The sequence below is a fragment of the Scyliorhinus torazame genome, chromosome 27 (assembly GCF_047496885.1).
Source record: "Scyliorhinus torazame isolate Kashiwa2021f chromosome 27, sScyTor2.1, whole genome shotgun sequence".
NCBI classification, from domain to species: Eukaryota; Metazoa; Chordata; class Chondrichthyes; order Carcharhiniformes; family Scyliorhinidae; genus Scyliorhinus; species Scyliorhinus torazame.
In genome coordinates, this window is record NC_092733.1 from 4496820 (window position 1) to 4517303 (window position 20484).

General features: G+C 53.8%; 1 protein-coding gene across 1 annotated transcript in view; it reads left to right on the forward strand.

Moving 5' to 3' along the window:
• Positions 1-20484, forward strand: part of LOC140403216 (uncharacterized) — a 220242-nt gene that overhangs the window by 86624 nt on the left and 113134 nt on the right. The window contains exon 6 of the mRNA XM_072490975.1: positions 8391-8483. Coding sequence (XP_072347076.1) covers positions 8391-8483 — 93 coding nt within the window. The remainder of the gene's footprint in view (positions 1-8390; positions 8484-20484) is intronic.

The window sequence follows — 20484 nt, forward strand, 5'->3', positions numbered from 1 at the left end:
AGAGCGGACGGCAGAGTGAGGTGGAACGGATGGCGGTGGGAGCTATAGCGGATGATGGAGTGATGGGGATAGTAGGTGACGTTCGGGGAGAGAAAGCAGCAATTAGCGGGAAAGGAGGCGGCCATGAGGCAGAGTGGTAGCAGACATGAAGTGAGAGAAAAAGCGGGCCATGGGCGGGAAGGGAGCCAACCATGGCGCAGGGGAGGAGGTGACCATGGAGCTATGAAGATAACAGGGAAAGTGGCCATGGGGTCAGAGCACAAGCGGCCCTTGTGTGAAGGAGATAGCAGAACAGAAGGGCAGCCTGTCGTTGAGATATGGAGACAGCAGAGTTAGAGGAGTTAGGGGGCGAATGGTCCTCGGAGCAGGATTGAGAGCGGGTCAAAGAGGTGAATGTGTTCGCTTCTGGCTGCTTTTCAGTAGAATCAAGAGTTATACACCTTTCCAAGACACCTTCATTTTCCTTGAACACACTCTTATCAAAACTCTATCACCACACCAAACATGTGCCACCTGCAACCTCTTTACATATCAGTGTCAATTATTGGATACTTAACATCAATGAGACATCTAATTGGAATGTCTCTTAACCCATTCCTTAACAGTCTCCCCTTCCTTGGAGAAAAAATAATAATTTGGTAAATATTGATTCCTCCGAAAAAACAAAATTACAAGAAACTCAAAAACACATGCAACTGAAAATGAATGAAATGAAAATCGCTTATTGTCACAAGTAGGCTTCAAATGAAGTTACTGTGAAATGCCCCTAGTCGCCACATTATCAATGTGACACTCAATGTGTATGTTAGCCAAATCCCTTAATCCCAAAATGTCTATCAATATCTGGGATATATAAAAGGCTATATCCACAGTCTCTACAAGGCTTAACGTCTCAGCGGCCAAAGTGTTTTTGACCACTCTCCTTGGGCGAAATTCTCCGTTATCGGCGCAAAGTCCGCCGATTGGCGCAAATCCGACTTGCGTCACGCCGCAAAAATTGTCGCGAAGTTTCCGGCCCGAAATGGGCTAGCAGCGACGTGACGGGATCCGCACTTGCTCACGTGGTTCATGCCGTGCAGCGTCATACACGCCGCACGGCGTGACGGCTCATAAGGACGTGCTGCTCCCCCCACCCGACCAGAACACCCGGCCGCAGAGTTGCCCCACACCACAGCCGGCGTCTGTGGAGGGAGGTGGCAGAGGCCGTCACCGCTGCGGCCCTGACACCACGGACAGGCACCCAGTGCCACAAGAAGGTGAACGACCTCGTCAGAGCAGGCAGGGTGAGCCTCCCCCCCCCTGCCCGATATCCATATCCCCCATATCCCCCCTCCCCCATATCCCCCCTCCCCCATATCCCCCCTCCCTGTATCCCCCCTCCCCCATATCGCCCCCTCCCCCATATCCCCCATATCCCCCCTCCCCCATATCCCCCCTCCCCCATATCCCCCCTCCCCCATATCCCCCCTCCCCATATCCCCCCTCCCCCATATCCCCCATATCCGCCCTCCCCCATATCCGCCCTCCCCCATATCCCCCCTCCCCCATATCCCCCCTCCCCCATATCCCCCTTCCCCTGACGAATGTGATATAAAATAGTTACTTTCGAGATATTAGTTACTGTAATGTAGAGATAGGCCAGTCTCATTCTGGTGAGTTCACAGACAAAGGATTTCAGACCGCATGGCAAAGCAGGAAGAGGTGTGCCCACCAAAGGAGGAGAAAAGGATGCTGGGTAATAGGGGCCAGAGGAAGGGATTGGAAGTGAGCCAATTAGAGTGTATGGATAGGTCAGGAGGGGTATAGGATGACCTATGGGCATCGTGTATGTGAAACTTGATGCCATTTGAATGTATCAGTAGAGACTTCTTTGTTCTACAGACTCGCTTGATTCCAGAGGTGTACGAAGCAAGATGTGCTTTGTACCGCTGTGAACTGAGTCAGGCTTGCAAGCCAAATAAAATAACTAATACTGTACCTGCAAATCCATCTCGACTTTTATTGAGGCCAGACTGACGGGTAAAGAAATTTGGAATTTGACATTTGGTGCCGAAAACCCGGGATTTCTCAAGACGGTTCTGACCAACTGCAAAATCAGAATTAGACTGATTATGAACAGGAGGATGGGAAAAAGGGCCCCACAATGTACAGCTGGAAAATGACCGCGCATTGATTTTTCCCCTCTTCCTATCGTCTGATTAGTCTGGTCACTCGCGGTTGGTACGGAAAGATCGTCTCGACGAAATCAAAGGTCAGTCTGGGGATTAGAAATTTAATTGATGGGATTTCATAATGTTGATTCGGCTTGGGTTAGGTTTTGGGTTGATGGGACATCTAAAAGATGATTCAATTCCAAGTATACGTGTTTGTATGGCTGATGGGACTTCAGTAGATGGAGGTTCAGTTAAGTAAGTGTTTTTAGGGTGATGGGACTTCAGTAGATGAAGGTTCAGTTCAATAAGTGTTTTTAAATCTGAAGATGATTCAATTCCATGTGTGAGTGTTTTAAATCTATAGTTGATTAAGCTAAAATTGTACCCTTGGACTGTAGTGGCGAAAAACGCAGTTCTGAGGACTAGTTGAGATTATGGGGAATTCCTTGGATAGCACAAATGATCCAGGCATGCCACTGCAAATATTATGCGATATGTATCCGGATTAAGCAAAAGATTTCAGGAAAATGTCAACAACGTGAAGGAGTAAAATGGGGGATGAATGGCCACTAGGAGGCACCAAAGACCTAGAGATTATTAAGAAAATTCAGGGACACATCTGGAAAAAGAGTCAAAGTATGAAAGCAAAAGAATTAATTGGATTATGGAGACAATATTGTCAAGAGGAAAGAGATAAGATCATGTTATCAAGTTGGCAGGACAATGCCCTTAAAATGGGCATTCCAATTAGTGAACAGGGTAACCAAAAAACATTACAGGTCTTGAAAAAGGAATGTGCATTCAAAAAACATGCAAGTAGAGACAGGAAAGGCTCGGGTCAAACAAAAGATGGGCTACGTAGTTCAATGGCTGGCCTTGAATTGACAGAAAATGATCAATTTGATAATTTAAAAATGTCAGTAAAAGTTCCGACTGCACCTGTAGCATTGTCTGCACTAATTCCAGAGTAGAATAATTTATATCCAGTCACTGCTCCCCAGATTCCAATCATGCCAGTAACTCCAACCCTTTTGGTTGATAGTGTGGGTCCCGATTTACCATCTTCACGATCAGTAGGGGAAGAGGAGCTCTGTTCCGCAAGCCCAGTTAGCTCTAGGACCAGATCTCAGACAGCGCGAGAAGGGCTTGATCCTAACCAGAAACAATTAAGCATACCACCTAAATCCCTCCAGACCAAGGGGAAACCGCAAATTTCGAGAACAAAGGGAGATGCAACAGATGATTTTGAAGAGAAAGAACTCCCTCTAGTGACAGGGAGGGACTTCGAAGTCTTGGAAGAACCAGAGGAAATAGCTAGAGTGCCCCCTGGTGAGACTCGGAGACAGTTGCCGATTAGGAAGATACCAAACCCGGACGCGGTGACTGCCGGGGCCCAGCCCACGATAGACGTTTACTTCCCATGGACACTCAGTGAGATGATGGCTATTATGGCTACAATCCCAGATAGAAAAAAATCTCCTGCTGCTTTCGTGGATTCCTTGAGAACTACCATCTCAATTTATCACGCTGATTCTAGGGACCTCTGGGCCCTAGTCCAGCAGGTTTTAACCCCAGCAGAGTACCGCAATTATCTTAATCACTTGAATTATGCTAGCCACGCCGCACTTCAGCAAGCCCATGCGTTAGACGACGATAGACGGACACAGATCCTGAATGCGTTGAATAGCACATTTCAAAAGCCCATAAATATTTCTGCTATCTTAGACCTAAAACCTAAGAAGATTGAAGAGCCAGAGGAATTTCTGGAGCGTTTTAATGAAATCTACCGTGGGCAGTCAGGCGACTTGCCATATCAAAATGGTCAGAATTCCCCTCAATATTGTGCTATGTTAATGCATTGCCTACCACCTTCCGTGGCTACTGCTGTGAAATGTAATAACATGAATTGGACAGAGAACGACCCTTCCCAGATGGCAAGGGCAGTCAGATTTTATTGGAAGGAGGGTGTAGGCCAGGAAGGAGGCTCAGTTACATAAGAACATAAGAACCAGGAGTAGGCCATCTGGCCCCTCGAGCCTGCTCCACCATTCAATGAGATCATGGCTGATCTTTTGTGGACTCAGCTCCACTTTCCGGCCCGAACACCATAACCCTTAATCCCTTTATTCTTCAAAAAACTATCTATCTTTATCTTAAAAACATTTAATGAGGGAGCCTCTACTGCTTCACTGGGCAAGGAATTCCATAGATTCACAACCCTTTGGGTGAAGAAGTTCCTCCTAAACTCAGTCCTAAATCTACTTCCCCTTATTTTGAGGCTATGCCCCCTAGTTCTGCTTTCACCCGCCAGTGGAAACAACCTGCCCGCATCTATCCTATCTATTCCCTTCATAATCTTATATGTTTCTATAAGATCCCCACTCATCCTTCTAAATTCCAACGAGTACAGTCCCAGTCTACTCAACCTCTCCTCGTAATCCAACCCCTAACCCCTAAAGGTTAAGACTGAGTATGTAATGAAAAAGGATGATCTGCGACCCCAACAAACGGCAGAAATGGTAGCTTACCAGCTGGAGCCCCAATATTGTGACTTTGGGTGGGTGGATCAGCGAGGGGGAGGATATCAAACCCACCCGAAGGGACCCTCAGCTCCTTTTTATGGCCCACCGTATGCATCAACAGCTTTACAACCGCCGCCCCCTCTGAGGGGCCATTGGTCTACTGGGAGACGAGGACGGGGCAGATATAGAGGGAGCAATGCATGTTTTAATTGCAGCCGTGCAGATCACTGGCAACAGGAATGCCCCTTTAAAAGACAGGCAGCAGAAGGAGATTATCCGACCCAAAGGAGGGGTTACCCACCAAGGGGAGGACAGACGAGATACACTGACTTCTCCCAGGCAAACCCTTTCCCAACACAGGATTGACTAGCTAATTTAGTCATAAGGACTCTCCAATCGGTCAGGGAACCTATTATCTCTCTGCAGATAGGAGATCAACATCACTCATTTGTAATCGACACTGGAGCAGCCATGTCTTCTGTGCAATCAGAACTTCGACTACCATTATCCGACCACACGCAGCAATTGTTGGGGTTCCAAGGACAGGTGTGTGAGTATCCTATTTCTGAACCTGTGACAGTCACTTACGAGAATAAGTCTGCAGATCATCAGTTTGTACGGACTACTGGATTGGACTGTAACTTGTTGGCTCGAGATTTACTGTGTATCTTCCAGCTACAGCTAGAGTGCGGAGACGAAGGGGTAACGGTTCAATCATGGAGGATGAGACAACAGTGCTATATTTCTATCACCCCCCAGTGGTGGACGTTAGACATTGAACATTCACTTCATCACGTTACCCTGGCCTATGACAGAACCGGACAAAACAGGGAGTTGGAGGACAAATACCGGCCATTACTTGAGACCGAATGGCCAGTCAAGGTTACAGCCACAGTCACGGGAAAAGAAGGTACAGCCGATTTTGTTACAATATCACCACATTTATGGCCACAGTCAGCTTCGGTAAGCCCTCATATTACACGTCAGGTCCACGACCAGTACCATGCCAGGGATCTGGGGCGAATGGTCAGGAGGGCAGTGGATCATTCGGATCCAACAGAGTACGCACTTCAAGTCATGCCGGACGGCACTGCCATAAAATATTTTGAGGTCCCTGAAACAATTAACACTCGACTGCAGCATCATTGGGGACATGATGTTTTGGAATATGTCAATCCACAGGTCTGGGCGGAATACCCATCACAAGTGGGAAAGACAAATGTTACACCTATTAAGGTAACGATTAAGGATCATGTAAAGCTACCTTCCATTCGACAATACCCCCTGAAATCCCAAGCTGCTCCGTCTATAGACAAATTAATTCGAGAGCTGTTGCAACAGGGTATTTTGGTCCCTTGCCAATCAGAATGTAACACCCTCATACTTGCTGTGCCTAAACCAGCCAAACCAGACCAGTACCGATTAGTACAGGATTTACGTTCAATCAATGCCATTGTACAGCCGTTACATGCTCTCATCCCTAACCCTGCCCACATACTGGCTCAAATTCCAGCTCAAGCCCGGGTCTTCGCCATAATTGACCTTCAGCACGCCTTCTTTGCCCTCCCACTTGCAACTGAAAGCCAATATTTGTTTGCCTTCACTTACAATGGACAGCAGTATACCTGGACCCGACTGCCACAGGGGTATGTCAACTCACCTACACCCTTCTCCAGATGTCTGCAGACCCAACTCCAGGCCTTGACATTGGAGCATGGTTCCACTCTAGTGCAGTATGTAGATGACATATTGGTAGCAAGTCCTGACGAGCCCAGTAATAGGGATGACGTGATCCAATTATTACCACCTATCCTCGTTGGGTTATGTTGTCTCACAATCAAAGGTCTTGGTGGCTCAGAGAAAGGTTAAGTTCTTAGGAGTTTTACTTACAGCCACAGAAAGAAGTCTCGAACCCAGTAGGATTGAACCAATATGCCAATTCCCCGCCCCTACAATAGCCAAGGAGGTTCGTCATTGGCTGGGTATGGTGAATTATTGTCGGCAGTGGATACCAAACATCGCTGTCTATACAAAGCTGCTGACGCCTTACACGAGTAAAGAGGGAAACTTTATTCTCACCACCGAGGCACTCGAGGCCTTCCGTTGCCTGAAGCAGGCCTTGTTACAAGCACCGGCCCTCGGGAGGCCCTTGTACGACCGACCATTCCAGATATACTGTACTGTTCTGGAAGGATGTTCAACAGCGGTACTCACCCAGCAACATGGGGACGAGCACCGGCCCGTAGCATATTACTCTTCCAAACTCGACCCAGTGGCGTTGGGCCACCCTGTTTGCACCCAGATCTTGGCAGCGATATACAATAGTTTGCAGGCTGCTGCCAATATCACTCTCCAACAGGATATTACGGTGTATAGCTTCCACTCGATAATCGCACTATTGGGGCAACTGCAGACTCAGCATCTTACCGCAGCTCGTCAGAATAGGTATGAGATATACCTTTTGAACAATCCACGTCTGACATTTAAATATTGTACCACAATCAATCCAGCCTGTTTTCTTAGCGGTCCCCCTGTCCATGAGGACGCACCTGTCCACGACTGTTTAGCCTTGATTCAGGAAACTACCACAATAAGGGACGATCTGAGTGATATTCCGCTAGAACAACCTGACATGATTATGTATGTTGGTGGCAGTGCATTAGTAAGCCCCACTGGCCGGAGATTGTCCGGTTATGCAATCGTAGAACTGGATGGTCTGATTCTAGAAGCAGCAGCTTTCCAGACCCCTTACTCAGCCCAACAAGCCAAACTTTTTGCCCTCACCCGTGCATGTATACTTGGGGTAGATCGTCGGGTAAATATTTACACTGACTCCCGATACGCTTTCGGGGTAGTTCATGACTTCGGACAACTCTGGAAGAATAGGGGATTCCTTACCTCGGCAGGCACGGAAATATCCCACCGGGGTTTAGTTAATGACCTACTGCGGGCCCTCCTTATGCCCACGCAGATTTCCATTATTAAATGCGCTGCCCACACAAATGGTAAGACCCCAGTTGACGTTGGTAATGAACAAGCAGATTGTGCAGCGCGGACAGCCGCGCAAATTCAGCAAGTGATGGTGCCTAAAATGTTAAGTCCGACTAAACGATCTACTATAAATATGTCTGCTTCTGACAAGTCAATGCCAACCATCCAAGACGTCATAAGGTTACAGGAGGACGCTCCTGAGAGTGATAAACAAATGTGGAAACGGTTAGGTTGTACATATGATTCTGTTTCCTCTTTATGGACCACGCCTGCACATCAGACCTGTATGTCTGATGTACTGGCTGTAGCGCACAATGGCTTACGAGAGAGACGAGTAGTGATGAAGTCGATGAGGCTTTATTAAGCGAGACTTGTCCCCAGCAGTTCAGAAACAGAATGAAGCGGCGGGGAGAAGCTCGGGTTCTTATACTCCGCCTTCAGGGCGGAGCCAGGAGTCAACAGCCAACTAGGACCCGGGATCTGTCAGCCAATAGCATCACGGCTTCACAGTCCCACATGACCCCTAATACATACCACCACATTCACCCCTTGTTAAAAATGAACCCGGCGGGGTGGTGGTTCGCATGGTGGTAGGGGTTTACAAGGCTGGTCCTGGGAGGAAGATTTCGGGCATGTTATTACAGTTTTAGCCCTACACTGGGCTATGTACAAGGTTTGTGGAACTATTTACAATATTAGTAAGAGAAAATTTTTTTTGTTACAGTCCAACAACATTCTTGGTGTCACGCCAATGCCACGAGTCGAGCGGGCGGTCTGGTCTTCCTCGTCGATCGCCTCAGCCCCGGTGGTGGTGCAGGTGCTTGTTCCGGCGTTGTCGTCTCCGGGACTGTTTCGGTGTTTGTTCCTGTTTTACTCCTGGGCGGGCACGGGAGGAGGACCGATCCTCCCGGGAAGGGAGCGGCCGTGGGGTGCGCCGGTGGGAGGGAGGGGATGATCGGTGTCGGGGGGGGGTGTGTGTGTTGCCGGCGGGCGCCAGGTCTCGCAGGGAGACCGTGTCCTGTCAGCCGTCGGGGTACGCAACGTAGGCGTACTGCTGGTTCGCGTGGAGGAGGTGAACCCTCTCGACCAACGGGTCCGACTTGTGCGCCCGCACATGTTTCCGGAGCAAGATGGGTCCTGGGGCCGCCAGCTAGGTCGGCAGCGACATTCCGGAGGAGGACTTCCTGGGGAAGACAAGGAGGCGCTCATGGGCAGTTTGGTTAGTGGTGGTACACAGCAGCGACCGGATGGAGTGGAGAGCGTCCGGGAGGACCTCCTGCCACCGGGAAACTGGGAGATCCCTGGACCGTAGGGCCAGTAGGACGGTCTTCCAGACCGTGCCGTTCTCCCTCTCTACTTGCCCGTTCCCCCGGGGGTTGTAACTGGTCGTCCTGCTCGAGGCTATGCCCTTGCTGAGCAGGAACTGGCGCAGCTCGTCACTCATGAAGGAGGACCCCCTGTCGCTGTGGACGTATGCGGGGCAACCGAACAATGTGAATATGGTGCCAAGGGCTTTAATGACTGTGGCCGCTGTCATGTCGGGGCAGGGGATGGCGAAGGGGAAACGGGAGTACTCGTCCACCACGTTCAGGAAGTATGTGTTGCGGTCGGTGGAGGGGAGGGGCCCTTTGAAATCCAGACTGAGGCGTTCAAAGGGGTGGGAAGCCTTGATCAGGTGCGCTCTATCCGGCCTGAAAAAGTGCGGTTTGCACTCCGCACAGATGTGGCAGTTCCTGGTGACTGTACGGACCTCCTCCACAGAGTAGGGGAGGTTGCGGGACTTTATAAAATGGTAGAACCGAGTGACCCCCGGGTGGCAGAGTTCCTCGTGGAGGGCTTGGAGACGGTCTATTTGTGCGTTGGCACATGTGCCGCGGGATAGGGCATCGGACGGCTCGTTCAGCTTTCCGGGACGGTACAAGATCTCATAGTTGAAGGTGGAGAGCTCGATCCTCCACCTTAAGATCTTGTCATTTTTTATTTTGCCCCGCTGTGCATTATCGAACATGAAGGCTACCGACCGTTGATCGGTGAGGAGAGTGAATCTCCTGCCGGCCAGGTAATGCCTCCAATGTCGCACAGCTTCCACTATGGCTTGGGCTTCCTTTTCCGCTGAGGCGTGGCGGATTTCTGAGGCGTGGAGGGTTCGGGAGAAAAAGGCCACGGGTCTGCCCGCTTGGTTAAGGGTGGCCGCCAGAGCTACGTCGGAGGCGTCGCTCTCGACCTGGAAAGGGAGGGACTCGTCGATGGCGCGCATCGTGGCCTTTGCGATATCCGCTTTGATGCGGCTGAAGGCCTGGCGAGCCTCTGTCGACAGGGGGAAGGTAGTGGTCTGTATTAGCGGGCGGGCCTTGTCTGCATACTGGGGGACCCACTGGGCGTAATATGAAAAGAACCCCAGGCAACGTTTCAGGGCTTTGGAGCAGTGGGGGAGGGGAAATTCCATGAGGGGGCGCATGCGTTTGGGGTCGTGGCCTATTATCCCATTGCACACTACGTATCCCAGGATGGCCAACCGGTTTGTGCTAAAAACGCACTTTTCCTCGTTGTATGTGAGGTTCAAGGCTTTAGCGGTCTGGAGGAATTTTTGGAGGTTGGCGTCGTGGTCCTGCTGGTCATGGCCGCAGATGGTTACGTTGTCGAGATACGGAAACGTGGCCTGCAACCATTCGGTCAACCATTCGGTCCATCTCCCGTTGGAAGACCGAAACCCCGTTCGTGACACCAAATGGGACCCTTAGGAAGTGGTATAGACGCCCGTCTGCCTCAAAGGCTGTGTACTTGCGGTCACCTGGGCGGATGGGGAGCTGGTGGTAGGCGGACATGAGGTCCACGGTGGAGAAAACCTTATACTGGGCAATCCGATTTACCATGTCGGATATGCGGGGGAGAGGGTACGCATCTAGCTGTGTGTACCTGTTGATGGTCTGGCTATAGTCTATGACCATCCTTTGCTTCTCCCCGGTCTTTACTACTACCACCTGGGCTCTCCAGGGACTATTGCTGGCCTGGATTATGCCTTCCTTCAGCAACCGCTGGACTTCAGACCGAATAAATATCCGGTCCTGGGCGCTGTACCGTCTGCTCCTAGTGGCGACGGGTTTGCAATCCGGGGTGAGGTTTGCAAACAAGGACGGCGGTTCAACCTTGAGAGTTGCGAGGCCGCAGATAGTGAGTGGGGGTATTGGGCCGCCGAATTGAAATGTTAGGCTCTGCAGGTTACACTGGAAATCTAATCCCAGTAATGTGGGCGCGCAGAGTTGGGGAAGGACGTAGAGCCTGTAGTTTTTAAACTCCCTCCCTTGCACCGTTAGGTTCGCGATGCAGAACCCTTTGATCTCTACGGAGTGGGATCCTGCAGCTAGGGAAATCTTTTGCGTACTTGGATGGATGGTCAGAAAACAGCGTCTTACCGTGTCTGGGTGAATGAAACTTTCGGTGCTCCCGGAGTCGATCAGGCATGATGTCTCGTGTCCGTTGATTAGCACCGTTGTTGTCGTCGTCTGGAGCGTCCGGGGCCGTGATTGATCTAGCGTCACCGAAGCCAGTCGTGGTCGTAGTGTCTCGGCGTCTTCTTCGGACCCCGTGGAGCCGTCGATGCTGGGGTCCTTTGTTGTCATCCAAGATGGCGGCGCCCATGAATCGCACACGGCCGGGGGGTGGACAAAATGGCCGCCCCATGAATCGCACGTGGTCGGGGGTGGACAAAATGGCCGCCCCCATGGATCGCACGTGGTCGGGGGTGGACAAAATGGCCGCCCCCATGAATCGCACGTGGCTGGGGGGTCACAAGATGGCGGCGCCCATCCTCCCCTCGTGGTGCCCGGGACCCAAAATGGCGGCGCCCGCGGGTCGCACATGGGGCGCTGGGGGGGTTGGGGAGCGTTTGGGATGCGCTGGGCTCGTTCTTCCCCGGGGATTGCGGCGACCCCCCGGGACCGGCACACAGCCGCGTAATGGCCCTTCTTGCCGCAGCTTTTGCAAATAGCTGCGCGGGCCGGGCAGCGCTGCCGGGGGTGTTTCGCTTGCCCGCAGAAATAGCAGCGGGCCCCCCCGGGATGGCCTGGCGCTTTAACCGCACAAGCCTGTGAGGGAGGGGGGGGGGGGTTTGTCGCGACGGGGGTCCACGGAGCCCGAGGGGCTGCTGCGCGGTCGAGGCCGTAGGCGCGGGCGTTTTGCGAGGCCACAACTAGGGAAGCTGCAATGGCCCGTGCCTCTGAGAGTCCTAGCGACTCTCTTTCTAAAAGTCTTTGGCGGATTTGGGGAGAGTTCATACCTGCCACAAACGCATCGCGAATTAGCATGTCCGTGTGTTCGTTCGCGTTCACCGGCGGGCAGCTGCAGCCCCGTCCCAAAATTAGCAGCGCGGCGTAGAATTCTTCTAACGATTCTCCGGGACTTTGCCGTCTCGTTGCGAGTTGGTAGCGTACGTAGACCTGGTTCACGGGGCGAACGTAGATGCCCTTCAGTGCTGCGAGCGCAGTCGGGAAATCCTCTGCGTCTTCTATGAGAGGGTAAATTTCCGGGCTTACCCTCGAATGCAGGACCTGCATTTTCTGGTCTTCTGTGATCCGGCCGGGGGCCGTTCGGAGGTAGCCTTCAAAACAAGCTTGCCAGTGTTTAAAAACTGCTGCCGAGTTCGCTGCGTGGGGGCTGATCCGCAGGCATTCCGGGGCGATCCGGAGCTCCATAGTCCTTTAAGCTCGCTTAATAAATTGTAGCGCACAATGACTTACGAGAGAGATGAGTAGTGATGAAGTCGATGAGGCTTTATTAAGCGAGACTTGTCCCCAGCAGTTCAGCAACAGAATGAAGCGGCGGGGAGAAGTTCGGGTTTTTATACTCCGCCTTCAGGGCGGAGCCAGGAGTCAACAGCCAACCAGGACCCGGGATCTGTCAGCCAATAGCATCACGGCTTCACAGTCCCACATGACCCCTAATACATACCACCACACTGGCTTTATGGGTCATCGAATGTGTACACTTTGCAACTCATTGTGGGGCTCGGGGGACTAGTGATTTGTTGCTGGACACTTGGTGGCACCCTAAAATGCAGGGGTTGGCCCAGAGTATCAGTAATCGGTGTTTGATTTGTCAGCAATATAACACCGGAAAAGGTATCCCTTGTGGGATGGGGCAAACCCCGTTGCCCAGTGGTCCCTTTGAGACGCTCCAAATGGATTACATTGAGTTGGAAAGGAGTCAATGTTATAAATATGTTTTGGTCATTGTGGATGTGTTCAGCAGATGGGTCGAGGCGTATCTGACTATCGATAATAAAGCTGCTACTGTGGTTAAGGTTTTGATGAGGGAAATCATTCCCCGGTACGGCATACCAGCTCAGTTAAGTTCTGATAATGGGCCTCATTTTATTGGACAAATTTAACAAGGAGTTTTGCTCCCAGTTGGGCATACGCCAGCAGTTACACTGTGCTTACAGACCGCAGGCGGCCGGGTTGGTTGAGAGACACAATCGGACCCTCAAAACTAAATTGCCTAAATTAAGAGCAGACACGGGACTGACATGGATTAAGTTGCTCCCCGTTGCCCTCTTCCAGCTGCGGGTTACACCTGCAGGACCGGCCCGGCTCTCTCCTGCCGAGATTCTTTATGGCAGGCCTCTTAGAACTCCCTGGGGCCTGCATGCTTCCAGACTGGTTCAGTTTCACCATATGACTGAAGAGATGACCACCTATGTTCTAGCCCTCACGCAGGTGCTCAAGGAGCTCCATGGCCAGGTCCGGGCGGCTCACCAGCCATTGCCCCCAGTACTTAGCTCACTTTCAGTCAAGCCCGGCAGTTATGTCATGGTCAAAAATTGGACTAGGAAGGGGTCGGAGCCGCAATGGGACGGGCCCTTCCAAGTTCTCCTTACCACCCCCACAGCAGTTAAAGTGGAGGGGCGAAGTGCTTGGGTCCACCTTCATCACTGTAAATTGGGTCCATCTCCACTACTGTAAAAGGTCGGTTACTAACCTGCCTCCCTTCTACAGTGCCATTTTACAGCTGTGGAATATGATGGGGTGGCTACGCACCGCCTGTGTGATCTACGGCCTCACCTCGCTTGGTGTGTTATTGGCGACGGACATGGAAAAGGGGAATATTATCTACATTTGTAACCCCAACCAAACTACAAGGACATTTCATTTATGCAAAGGTGATGTTCTTCGCTGGCCCCATATACGAGGATACGGTATCGATTCATGGAAGGTCGTCAAAGTTAAGGAGAATGCAGGACTCATGAAGCAATTGCACCGGTCCCGGCGATGGGAAGGGAACATTATATGGACATTGCCTTGTTTTTGGAATACATGTAAATTTGATTTGGGATGTGTTAAGATTGGTGCAATAAAGGTAACATCAGGCCGTCAGGAGAGCGTAGGAAGAGGCTGTGAGAGAGAGAGAGGGACTAGAGAGAGGACGGGGCGTGTGAGAAGGGAAGTACAGCTAGAACGTAGGTTACCGGGAGATACACTTAATTCAGTTAAAGGCCAAACTGAGGAAAACCTGGGTAGTATGAATCACTTCTACCAGATTTACCACCGCTTGTATGGCCACGGATGGGTTGTCTGCTACCCGAACCCCGCAGCGGTGTCTAGGTTATTTTCTGTTTCACCGTTTTGGGGCACTCCCCAAACGGTGGTTCATTGTCAGCGTTCCGAGCCATTGCCCGAGCACGTCACTCTTCCTTACGATCAGGGTTCAGCACCACCGGCTATTTGCCTTCCCCTTCCTCGGGATAATTCCCATTCACAGTATGATAGGCTGCAACGGTGGAGGGCGTATATACCTAGCCACTTCACTCCCTATAGGGATTCCCGGTCGTACGAGAATTGTTTCAGCAGTGAAGGATACGGTTGTTTGCTGGTAGAGGTGGACACGAATATAACATGTCTGTTCCCCACCTGTACGGACAGGATGTGCCATATCACCCAGGCGTCTGGCCAATGCGTTTGTTACAACACCACTTGCGTTCCATTGAACGCCGGCCTCCAGCTCCTTTGTGGCTGGGGGAATGTCTCTCATATCACTGTTGGGACTAGGGTTTTCCGCATTGCTAGGCGGCCCGAATGGGCGTTTCGAAGCTGGATAAACTGGGCTACTGGGGGATCCTTACGCAACCGATATACTGATTGTGATGCTAGCCTGTACACGGAGCAAGGATACTATTTATTTAATGGCACAGCGACCAATGTTTTGTCACCCCCATTTCCCCGCCAAATTGCTATTGGGACTCTAGTCCCTAACACAGTCCCCTGCCCTTCGGCGTGGAAGCTGGCATAATCAGTTAGCACGCCGGGCAGTCTCTGCTGAATTTTGCGAGAACTGGAAAAAACCTCAGGTTCTCGCACCCAACCGGGGCCACTCAGCCGGGTGGGGGATTCTGAGCGTATTGACACTGGGAGGTATGGGGGGTTCCTTGGCTGTCAGCAATAGGAATTATTTTATTTGTGGCCTTACCATCTTGGGAAATGAAACCTTGGGAGCCCTCGGGGCAATAACCAAGGTGTTGTCTCAGCTGCGGTTGTTTGCAATGCAGAACCGGTATGCACTTGACTATCTTCTGGCCCGTGAGGGTGGGGTATGCGCCATAGTACAGGGCAAGTGTATCATGGGAGTTCAAGGACTTGACCGCTAACATCACTAAATTTATGGATCACATACGGGATCACCTGGACGGAATGCAGGATCCTGGCTCTTGGGGTAACTGGGGATTTGGAGGTTGGAAGGACTGGTTGGTAAATATGGCCATGTATTTAGTGGTGGCTATTGGCTGCATCTTTGTGGGCCTGGCCATCCTTAAATGCGTGATGGGTAGAATGCGGGGTGCACTGGAACAGATAGACGCCCCTAAAATCTAGTTGTCAAAATCCATGAGGGTGCAGCAGATGAGGGGGGCTACGCCAGGAATTGGAAATGCAGCGACGGATCTTTTTAGATGAGGGACCGTAGCTATGGATTGGATAGTTTGGTTATCATGGAATGATAAAAGGAGGGAATGACGAATGTGATATAAAATAGTTACTTTAGAGATATTAGTTACTGTAATGTAGAGATAGGCCAGTCTCATCCTGGTGAGTTCACAGACAAAGGATTTCAGACCGCATGGCAAAGCAAGGGGGAGGTGTGTCCACCAAAGGAGGAGAAAAGGATGCTGGGTAATAGGGGCCAGAGGAAGGGATTGGAAGTGAGCCAATCAGAATATATCAACAGGTCAGGAGGGATATAGGATGACCTATGGGAATCGTGTATGTGAAACTTGATGCCATTTGAATGTATCAGTAGAGATTTCTTTGTTCTACAGCCTCACTTGATTCCAGAGGTGTACGAAGCAAGATGTGCTTTGTACCACTGTGAACTGAGTCAGGCTTGCAAGCCAAATAAAATAACTAATACTGTACCTGCAAATCCATCTCGACTTTTATTGAGGCCAGACTGACGGGTAAAGAAATTTGGAATTTGACACCCCCATATCCCCCCTCCCCCTTATCCCCCCTCCCCCATATCCCCCCTCTCCCATATCCCCCCTCCCCCTCCCCCATGTCCCCCCTCCCCCATATCCCTCCCTACCCCCATATCCCCCCTCCCCCATATCCCCAAGTGAATCCAGCCCTAACCTTAACCTCTGCAATACACGCGCAACCGATGGTGCGCATTCATATACCTGCCTAACACTGTTGCCTTTTACCCCTGCCACCATTCCCCCCCCCCCCCCCCCGCCACAGGAGAAACGCGCACACAACACCAGGGAGCATGTGAGGACTGGAGGAGGGCCCGCTGATGAGAGGCCACTGACCGAACACGAGGAAAGGGCCCTGGAACTGGCTGGCGGACCTGAGGACCGGGAGGTTGCTGATGCAGAGGTCGGGGGCGTACTAGCGAGTGAGCCACCGACAGCCCGTCCCCATATCCCCCCTCCCCTATATCCCCCCTCCCCCGTATCACCTGATCACTGCCTGCGTGTCTAACCATGCATGCTTCATTGTGTATCGCAGGAGCAAACGTTGAGGCACCCATCCCCGCAGATGCAGACCGCCCGCAGGATGCCCCTCGGAGGCCATGGGAGACGGAGAGACCCGGACCCTCCGGCATGCGATGCCCGCAGGATGCCCCTCGCACACCACGGGAGACGGAGAGACCCGGACCCTCCGGCATGCGACGCCCGCAGGATGCCCCTCGCACACCACGGGAGACGGAGAGACCCGGACCCTCCGGCATGCGACGCCCGCAGGATGCCCCTCGCACAACACACGGGAGACGGAGAGACCCGGACCCTCCGGCATGCGATGCCCGCAGGATGGCCCTCGGAGACCACGGGAGACGGGGAGACCTGGAGCAACAGGGGAGACGACGCCCCCGTCACGTGCGGGTGCGACGACGCAGGCGTGTGCCACCCAGCGACGAGAGGGGCAGCCACAGGCCCCCGTCACAGCCGAGCCAGGACACCACTACCCAGGACACCCCTACCCAGGACACCCCTACCCGGGACACCCCCCTACCCGGGACAGCACTACCCAGGAAGACGAAATACCGGACAGTGACTCCGAGTGGATGGGTGGAGACGAACCCCCACCCCAAAGTGCCATGGACTCAGAGTGGGACGAAGAGCATGACACAACGCCACTGCTGTCACCAACACCCTCCACCATCTCAGAAACACTCACCTCGGTTGGGCTCATTAGTGATGAGGCGTCTGGTACACTCACTGGTGCGCACAACACAGCCGTCCCGGTACAGCAGGTGGAGGTAGGAGCAGCAGAGGGGCCGGGCGGTCGGAGGGCAGCCCAGCCCAAGCGAACATCTGCCGCCCAGATGGATCCCGGGTTCCTGGAGTTTCCACACCCACCCATAGATCCGATGCAACCACCGACCCGGAGACGAGCGAAGAGGGTGACGGCCGGCTTGCGGCGGCTGCAGTCGCAGGTGGAGGAGTCCACCCGCGTCCAGGAGCTGGGAGTGGTGCCGGTCATAACGTGCCACCCAGGCCGACACCGCATGGGTGGCGTCCGCGGTGGAGGGCAATGGGTGCAACGGTGTCAGACATGGGGAACGGTTTGCGAGGCCTGGGGCTGTCCGTGCAGGCGGTGTCTGTGGCCCAGGACATGGCTGCCCTCTCACAGGAGGCCATGAGCCAGCGCCAGCGGCAGATGGCAGAGGCGCTCAAAGCCATAGCCCAGTCTCTGCAGGCCATGGCCCAGTCTCAGCAGGCCATAGCCCAGTCTCTGCAGGCCATGGCCCAGTCTCAGCAGGCCATAGCCCAGTCTCAGCAGGCCATGACCCAGTCTCAGCAGGCCATGGCCCAGTCTCAGCAGGCCATAGCCCAGTCTCAGCAGGCCATGACCCAGTCTCAGCAGGCCATAGCCCAGTCTCAGCAGGCCATGGCCCAGTCTCAGCAGGCCATGGCCCAGTCTCAGCAGGTCATGGCCCAGTCTCTGCAGGCCATCGCTGAGGGCATCGGCGCCATTGGCCATGTGCGAGCCGGCGTCGCACAGTCATAGACAGGGTTTGCCAACCCCCTGGGCTCCATGGCTGCAAACCTGCAGACCCCTGTCGATACCAGCACGGGCCTCCAGGACTGGCAGCGCCAGATGTCGGGGGGGGCGTCGGATGGCCAGTCCGTTCGCATCCCCCACCCATGTAGAGGCCTGGGGGCCATCGGGCACCCCGAGGGAGGAGGAGGTGGTGTGGTCCGACCCGGGTCCCCCTGTAGGGGAGGTCCCGGAACACCGCGACACCTCGGACTCCCCCCCTTCCGTCCCAGGTGCATCAGGTGGGCAACAGGCAGGACAGGCTGGCAGCTCGCCATCCCAGTCGCCCGGGGCCGCAGCCTGGCCCATCTAGGCCAGGGCGCCCCAGGAAACGGCCGCCAAAGGGATCCCAGTGTCAGAGGGCAGGAATCACAGGAGTCCACCTCCAGTTCTGCTGTACCGTCTGGGGAACCACGTAGACGTAGTCAAAGGGCCCGTAAGGCCAAACAATTAGACACTGAGTAAGTTGGCACGGGTGCAGGGCACAGATGAGTTTTAGGGGCTAGGGCACGTGCATGAACTCCTTTGGTTATTAAAGTCAATGTTACACCTACAGAAGCTGCCTTTGTGCTCTGTCCAAAGCGTGCGGGGGTGTCATGTACGTTGAGCGCAAGTGTGTGTGTGTGAGGGGTGGTCTTACCTCAGCCCCAGGTGAGTCTGCCCCTTCCCCCTGGGCCCGCCATCAACATCCCACCGGGCAGAGGACGGGACCGTGCGCTGCAGTGTCACAGCCGCATGCAGGGATGGTCCGGGTGGATGGTGGTACTGTGTCCATGGGTCAGACATAGTCCAACGATGTGGAGCCAGGAGCTCATCGCAGGGCGGTGTTGTCATCATCCTCCATGGCCTGCAATAGACACGCGTCCACCCGCAACTGTGTGAGCCCGGCCGTTGTACCGCAGGTGGATCGGCAATGGTGGGGGGGGGGGGTGGCGAGCATGCGCGGTGGGGGTGGGTGGGGTTGGGGAGGGGGGTGAGGGTGCATGGGTGGTCAGCTGTTGCCATGGTGTGCGGTCTTTGGCCGTACTACCCGATTCCCACGCCCATCTAGTCAGTGAAGCGGGCGGCTATCAGTCTGTCCCGTGCCCGCTGGGCCAGCCGGTAATGGTGGACAGCCACCCCACCTGTGTCTAGCTCCATCTGCCCTGACCATTGCCCCCCATCCCCCTCATCTGGGGAGGGACTGCGCCTCTTCCTGCTGCTCCTCCACTCCGCCCTCCTCTGCCTGCGGCACATCGCCCCTCTGCTGGGCTATGTTGTGCAGGACTCAGCACACCACAATGATGCGGCCGACCCTATCTGACCGATACTGGAGGGTGCCCCCCAGAGAGGTCCAGGCACCTCAGCACGCCAAATGTCGCTACATGGGCATCATTGTAGCGGTTCTCCGCCTCATTGTGTGGCCTCCGTATAGGCGTCATCAGCCACGATCGCAATGGGTAGCCCCTGTCGCCCAGCAACCAGCCCCTCAGCCGGGGAAGGCGTCCCTCGTACATGCCGGTGATGGATGACCATGACAACATGTATGAGTCGTGTACACTGCCCAGGTAATGGGCGCAGACGTGCAGGATCATCATGCGGTGGTCGCAGACCACCTGTATGTTCATCGAATAGTCCCCTTCCTATTGGTGAACACGGCCCTGTTCTCTGCAGGTGGCCGCACGGCGACGTGCATCCCATCAATCACGCCCTGGACCATGGGGAACCGGCCACAGCAGAGAAGCCCACGGCCCGGGCATTTTGGCTGGCCCGGTCCACAGGGAAGCGGATGTAGCGGTGCGCCATGGCATATAGGGCGTCTGTCACTGCCCGGATGCACCGGTGCACCGATGTCTGCGATATGCCGGACAGGTCCCCACTCGGTGCCTGGAATGACCCCGTTGCATAAAAGTTCAGGGCCACCGTAACCTTGACGGACACGGGGAGAAGGTGTCCCCCGCCAGTGCCACGCGGTGACAGGTGTGCCAGCAGGTGGCAGATGTGTGCCACGGTTTCCCGCCTCATCCGGAGTCTCCTCCTGCATTCCCGGGTCCGTGAGGTCCTGGTATGACTGCCGGGGCCGGTACACACGGGGCGCCCTCGGGTGCCTCCGTTGCCGTGGGGCCACGACGTCCTCCTCCCCCTCCTCGTCCTGTCGGTCAGGTGTCCCCTCCAGCCTGGGCGGCTGCTGCCTGCCCCTCTGCGGCAGCCTGCGCCGCCTCTCTGGCACGCTCCTCCTCCTCCTCCTCCTCCTCATCCAGGGCAACATAGACATTAGCGGCTACATCGCTGGATGATCTGAAAACATGA